The sequence below is a fragment of the Verticillium dahliae genome, genomic scaffold, assembly GCF_000150675.1.
Source record: "Verticillium dahliae VdLs.17 supercont1.18 genomic scaffold, whole genome shotgun sequence".
NCBI lineage: Eukaryota > Fungi > Ascomycota > Sordariomycetes > Glomerellales > Plectosphaerellaceae > Verticillium > Verticillium dahliae.
Window position 1 is genome coordinate 78,131 of NW_009276923.1, and position 6,725 is coordinate 84,855.

Genomic DNA, 6,725 nt, shown 5'->3' on the forward strand with positions numbered 1-6,725 from the left:
CGGGTCGTCGCGTGCTGCTGGTGGGTTGCCTGCATTGTCCGATGCTAACTCCGGGGCGCGGCTCCGGCCTTTCCGGGTGGACAAACGAAAGCGAGCTTGTTGCAGATCCCAGACAAGAAGAGGCGAAACAGCGGCCACGGCAAACCTCATGTCATTTGAATGCTACCCGTTGCGTATTTATCGGCCGTGACCCTGTGACACCTGACCATGACCTGAAATGACAAAAGAAACAAGATGCATCCTTTCCCGCCCCCCGTTCCCTCCTCCGGGCTTAAATGCAACACCAAAACACCATGCCATCCTATGCAAACGAGTCGTCTCTATGCCTTTTTTGTTCATTACATGTCTTGTTCCACTCGGCAAAGCAAGCCTATGCTCTTGCGTCCCGCTTGGGTCGCGCCCAAAAAGCGTATTCTTGCGTCGCACCTTTGCTTCGCCGTCCGTGACGTGGCCCGCCAGCTTGTTCCGGTCAAGCTGTGTCTTGTCCCGCCTCTCCTGTCGCAACGCGTCAATGGTGTCCTGGTTGAGATGTCCAAAGGCGTTGCGTCGCTTGTAGCAAGATTCCATAAGTGCGTTGGCGTCAATGAGCCGTCGCGGCATCGCCTGCACCACAGAAAACATTTCCATCGGATCGGCAACGGCCTTGATCTCCGCCTCGCCGAGCTTGAAAATGGTCAAAGCCACGCGAAAGAGCGTCTTGGAGCTCTCGAGAAAGAAGACATCCCACACCCGCAGCGTCGTCTCGATCGGTAGCGTCCCGATAAAGCAGCTCATGAACCATGCCGTCATGCACAGCGTGATGGGCGGCAGCCTGTCTGTCGAGACGGACTTGTTGGCCATGTGCTTGCGCCTCGACCTGGCCTTCTTCGCGGCTGAACCTCCGCTCGTCGTCGGCCGCGACTCGTTGGGGTCGCCGTCCAACTCATCACCAATCTTGGCCCAGACCGCCGGCATTGACTCGCGGATGGCGCCCATGAGCACGCCGAGATCCACCTTGGAGCCCTCGAGGCTCATTGCATGCGTGCCGGGAAGGTATACCCGCGTGATGACGTTCAACAGCCAGAAGGCTTGCTCCTCCGTCTCGAGAAATAGCAGCAGCAAGCCGGCCAAAAAGTTGAGGCTCTGGCAGTATCCGATGAGAGGGTTCTGGATGGCAAAAGCGCGGAGGACCCGCCGCAGAGAGGAAATCATGCGCGGCTCGCCGTCCTCGCCGCCACTCGAAGCCGTTTCTGATGTTGTCTGGTTGCTGCTCCGCGATGAGTCCGTGTTGGTCGAGAGATTGTTGGGCTTAAACTTGATATTGTCGGGAAAAGTGCGGTGGAGATCACGCTCGATGGCCTCGGCATCGACAGCGCTGACCTGCTTCGTGAGAAGCTCGTCATAGACGCCAGAATACTCTGCCAAGATGGCAGGCCCCCCGGCGTAATAGAACCAGGCGGCGCCTCGCCAGTCGGGCGGGATACCCTTGCGGACAAATCGTTTGGTCTTGGTGCTCGCGGGTGGAGGGAACCGGTCGGGTTTGTCCGTCAGGAGACCCATCTCCTTGTGATAGGCAACCCACTTCTTCCGTCGGCGGGCGAGGTACTCGACGTAGCCCGTGTTCCACGTGTCATACTGTTCTCGCGTGACGTACTGGTTGGCTTTGCGAAAGCCATATCTGTCTCTGGACTCGGGATCTTCATGTTCGATCGGGGGCGGGCCCTGCCGTGAGGGCGGCGACTCGTGAAGGGATTTGGCCGAGTCCCGCTTCTCGTTCTCGTGTCGCTTGTTAAAGTCCCCAAATGTCGATGATTTGGGCAGAGCAAGCGGCGGCTCCTCGCCGCGGAACATCTCGGTCGATTCCCGGACCAGCGGGCCCATGCCGAGACCCGATGTCGGGGGCGCGGGCAACGACTTCTCGAGAGCCTCGAGGATGCGTGTGTTCCTCCTGTTCATGGCGCCGTCGTTTCTCTTATCATGAAAATGCAGATCGTCAAAGTCTTCTGGGCTCGAGTCGTCGTGAAAACCCTTTTCGTACATGCCCATGACGTCCTCGAGGCTGGGCTCGTCAGGGCCTGCGTACACGGACGGTACAGAGCTATCTCGTGTCAGGATGCTGCTCCTCTCGGTCATCCAGGTGCCCTGGGCGCTTGATGCTGTCAATTGGGATCTGTAACTTGATCTTGACTCGTCGGCGCTGATCCACGGGGCCATGTCGCGGGTATAGCCGGATCCCGCGCTGTCGATGCGGTTTTGGGTAAAGGATGGAGCGGGCCTCACTGCCGCCGGGGCCGTCGTGGCATGCCGCAGTCTCGAGCGGCCGGGGTCGTAGATGTCGCTGCCAGGAGGTAGGGGAACGGACGAAAAGGTGGACGAGGTTTTTGTGGAGGCGTTGGACTGGCCTCTGGAACGCCCGTCGCGGGGAGAGGCGAGGTCGGGCAGAAGGTCGGGTGGAGGGGCGAATGGTGAAGGGAAAAGCGTTTGTCGGGGTTTGGCCGAGTCGAGGGTTGGTTGTTTGAGACTGAGTTTCCTCGGACGAGAAAAGTTCTGGCTCTGCACGGTGTCTGTCGAGATCCGTGGCTCGGGCTCAGAGATTGGAGAAACTAGCGGTTGGTGTGAAAAGTCATTGGTTGGCGTGTGGCGGCCGGACTCGAGCCGTTCGGCAAGGGAATCGGAAGGAGGGGGGTCTGGTGGTGACACGGCGAGAGCAGTGTTTGATTTTTGCAGGAAAAAACTGGTATTGTTGTTGGCGAGTGAGTCCCACCTGGGGGAGATCGGAAGGGGAGGCAGCTGGGGAGCTTCGTCCGGCGAGGGGTGCTCAGATTCGTACTTGTCAGAGGTTGGTGGATTGGGTTTCGGGTTGTGGTGGGCGCCGGGGCTCGGACTGTGAGCTCGAGCAGCATAGATATTGAATTGGCGGTTCTTGACGCTCTTCTGGCGTTCGACAGAAGGGTCCATGTCGCCGTCGGTGGCGATGCCGTGGTCGCGGTGTTGATCGTGGTGGTCGAACTCGCGAGAATCCGCTGCCACAGCCGTGGGAGTCATGACGGACGGACCCAGGCGTTGATATGGCAGCGGCGGACGCGAAAGACTGAGAGAGAGGAGGGTGGAGGGGGAGCTGGGTCTCTCTTAGGAATGCACGGCCGGGGGGAGGGCTCGGACGCGTCGATGGGGTTGTATGATTTCTTTTTGGGCTCGTCGTGGTGTTGACGGGCTCGCCTGTTGGGGTATGAAACCAGAATGATCGCCGCGGGACGTGGGACCGGGGGTGGGACGATGGGGTGGGCGCGGAACAGAGTCAGTTACATCTGGCTCATACAGGCGGCAGCGAAACAGGTGTGGTTGTCAGGAACGTGTGCAGCATGGCGGCACATGTAGCAAGTCGTCCAAGCGGACATTGACACAGAGAGATCTCTCTGCTGTGGGGTGTGGTCGATACTCTGGCGCAGGCGAGTCTGCCTCGGTTGGTGATTGCGGCGTTTCCCTTGCAGATTGGTACGGTGCACAATGTGGGCTCAGGCGAGGCTAGATCGGTCACAGCATCCGGCGCAACACAATAAGAGCTCGGTGTCGTGATTCCCCCGAGGCGAGAGGGAATTCGAAGGGCTCGATCGAAGCAGGAGACCAACAGACAGACGGGCCAGGTCGCTCGAAAAGAGAGAAGAAAACAAGGTGGTGTCCGAAAAGAAAATGGATGTTGATGGTGGTGGCCCTCGTTGAAACGGCGCGGCACGAATCGAGAGTCAGGTCGCTGCGTGTCTGAGAAGCAAAAGTGCGTCAAGCGGCGGCCAGTGGAGGTTGGAGGTCGGCCAGCACTGGCTAAGAAGGTTAGGCTCTCGACGGATGTCTGAGCTCGAAGCCTCTGCCACGACGGTGATCAGTGTGGTAGGTGGACAAGGTCAGTTTCTGGGCTCGTGCGTGTCTGATAGCTGAGGTTGATAAATCGTGTGGCGAAGGAGACGGTGTCATTAGATGCAGCGATCGAGCTGAAGAGGAAAAAGTTATAGACGAAAAGGAAGTACTGGAATGGCGAGTGAGTCGCGATTGCGTTTTGTTTGAGGGAATGGACGGAGAGGTGCGGGTGGAAACAAGAACGGCAGCAGGTCGTTGGACTGATGAGAAAAGGATGGGAACATGGGCACATGGGAAGCAATGATGTCGCTGCCCGCCCCAGACCCTCTTACTAGTACTGTGCCTGCCTGTCAGATCGTGCCCGTCCTTGCTTCCTTCCTGCTCATGGGAGATGAGTATCGAATGGAAATTTCATCACTCCCGGCGGGTGCACCTGGCCAGCTGGCCCCGGTCAGGTTCCTCCCCCCTTCTTCCTTCCTTTTGTCACAGATCATTCCATCCAGGCATATGCCCCTGCAGCGTAACTCGACCCCTACAAGCCCTAGTCCACGGTTAGGTGGGGTGCCCTGTGGAGATTGCACCGCCTGCGCTTCCATCTCCAGTGCTTGGTGCCCTGGAGCCTCCTGGTGGCGCGCCCCAAGGGCAGCCTGAAGCCAGCCACAAGGGCATATTCTCACAGGTCACACGGAGGCTCTCTCACACCCGTCGTGAAGAGCCCACAGGTGGCTCGGGCCCCGGCCGCTTTCCGCGCCGCTGGCACCGCCAAGGGGGGCCGCCCCATTGAAGGCGGTTTGGTGCCTGAACCATGCCCATTTAGGGATGGTTCCCTTATTGCTGGCACCCGGGTCGCAATCTCGTCTTGTGTGGCAGCGGTTCACGGGCTGGTGACCGAGCGGGCGAATGTTAAAGTCTTTCTCGCATGAGACGGAAATCTACCAGACTCCAGTCTATGGGGCCAGCCGTGTGCCTTGGTATTGATTTGTTTCCGGGAGATCGCGACAGTTGTTTTGTTTACTGAGGAGGGCGCCTTCCTTTGCGGTGGGTTTCGCCCGGCGCTCTCCCAGCTGCCTGTTTCCTGTTTCCCTGTTCCCCTCGGTACCTACCTACCTAGGTACAGTAACTCGTAGTACAATCCGCCAATGCAGGCTCTCCCGAGGTGCATGCATGCTTCCTTCCTCGTACCCCTCCCCCCTTGCTCCCCGAACGCCCAACGCCCGACAAAGATGCAGAGAGAGAAGGAGCCAAGGCCGATGCCGCAACTTGGACCTCGCTGTTGGGCACTGCAACGACTCGTCGTCCATGTTTTCCAAACCCCAAATGCTACCCAGCAACCAAGGGACGAGCTCAACCTCTCTATCCGACAATGCTCGCGAGTCAACTCTGATGAGGTCCGCCCACCCTGGCCTGTCCACGAAATGCTACCCCAACCAGGAAGGGATCGATGGCCGGCCGGTTAACGGGATGCCACCTCCGCCAGTCTGCCTGACGTGTCACATCATCTGGCCCGGCAGATTCTCCAGCGCGTTGGCACGACTGAAATCAAAAGGGTTCATGACGTGCGGTCGCCTCGCATCAGTTGTTTCAGCTTTAGGTGTTGATGATGATCTCAACCAGAAAAAAAAGTGTTGCCCTGTGTGTGGCAGCTGTCATGCACGAGGTCCATCGATATCATCGAGGCATCCCCAGGCTTCCCAATTGCATTCCACGCCGCCGCGCTATTGCAACTAGCCTGCGGGCACCAACCTTGACACCCTGTGCCCTGCGTCGACCGCCAGCGACCACCTCCTTGCATCACAGGCTCGCGCGACTGGGCTTTCCTGGCAGCACAAGTGCTCCGAACGGCGACGTGTCACGTGTATGCGAGCAATTCGGGGTCAGCATCGAGACGTGACCCTCGGTCTAGGCAGCGTGGTCTGCGGAGACAGCCGTGACGCATAGTAGTGCGATTATGAAAAGGCCCCGTTCATCCTGCCACTCGACACCTCATCTCACGATCAAAACAAACCTGTCTCACGGCCCCCCTCCGGATATTCGAGCGCCTTTGTTCGAAAGCCCCTCCATCAGGCCACCTAGCCAGGGAGGCCCCCCGGAAATTCGCATCTTCTCTGCGGCCACTCCGAAAAGCAGGCCAGGGTCAGAAAGCCTAACTTACACAAGCGTCATTCCATCGACGGTTCAGTCGCCAAAGCTTGGACTCCCCGACTCGATCAGTCAGCCATCCGCATGGGGAATATCCGGATAACAGCCAGTTCACGTGACTAGCGATCGAATCGACGCAAGAATGACGAAAGACGAAAACGGACGCGGGAGCCCAGGCGGGTCATTGCCACGGGCCTTGATGACGTTGCCCAAGTCTCCAGGCTGCTCTTCCTGCCGCTCGCCAGACCAGCGTAAGTACCAACTTGGTTTGGCCTGTAGCGTGCTGATCGGCAGCCAGAGTGAGAAGCCCTTCTGCTGCACACCAATGTCGCAGGTCATGGGCGCAGACTGTGGGCGCACGCCGCAGGCGCACCTCGAACCGAACTGGATGGCGGCCATTGGTTTTCAAGGTTCGAGAATCAACGGGAAATGGACCGACTGGTGGCTCTGGAAGACAACAGAAGCCACTATGGCCGCCATGAGAACGTCGCCTGGCGCCCACCAGGACCTACCAAGTACGCTTTCTCTGTGCAAGACACAGTCGCTCGTGGCCTGGGCAGGGATGGTGACGGTGTGTAGTGGAGGACCGAGCTCCTTGGTCTGACCAACCAGATCGGCCAATCCTGTCACTCCTCCTCGGGCCCTTGCTCCAGCTTTGTCCGTCTGCCCAGATCGATTCCACCAAGCCATCGCGCGAGAGGGAGAGGGGGGGAGCTCGCTCGAAGCTCCAAGCCGACTGAGGTCCCACCTCCCTC

General features: G+C 58.9%; 2 protein-coding genes across 2 annotated transcripts in view; one reads left to right on the top strand and one right to left on the bottom strand.

Moving 5' to 3' along the window:
• Positions 1 to 177: 177 nt before the first annotated feature.
• VDAG_07794 (GTPase-activating protein gyp3) lies at positions 178 to 3,024 on the bottom strand (the record flags this gene model as incomplete). Its single annotated transcript, XM_009652560.1, has 1 exon — positions 178 to 3,024. The coding sequence occupies one exon, from the start codon at positions 3,022 to 3,024 to the stop codon at positions 178 to 180; it is 2,847 nt and encodes a 948-aa protein (XP_009650855.1).
• Positions 3,025 to 6,112: 3,088 nt separating this feature from the next.
• VDAG_07795 (uncharacterized protein) overlaps positions 6,113 to 6,725 on the top strand; it is a gene marked incomplete at both ends in the record, with an annotated part of 1,802 nt that continues 1,189 nt past the window's right edge. The window contains 2 exons of the mRNA XM_009652561.1: positions 6,113 to 6,221; positions 6,305 to 6,541. Coding sequence (XP_009650856.1) covers positions 6,113 to 6,221; positions 6,305 to 6,541 — 346 coding nt within the window. The remainder of the gene's footprint in view (positions 6,222 to 6,304; positions 6,542 to 6,725) is intronic.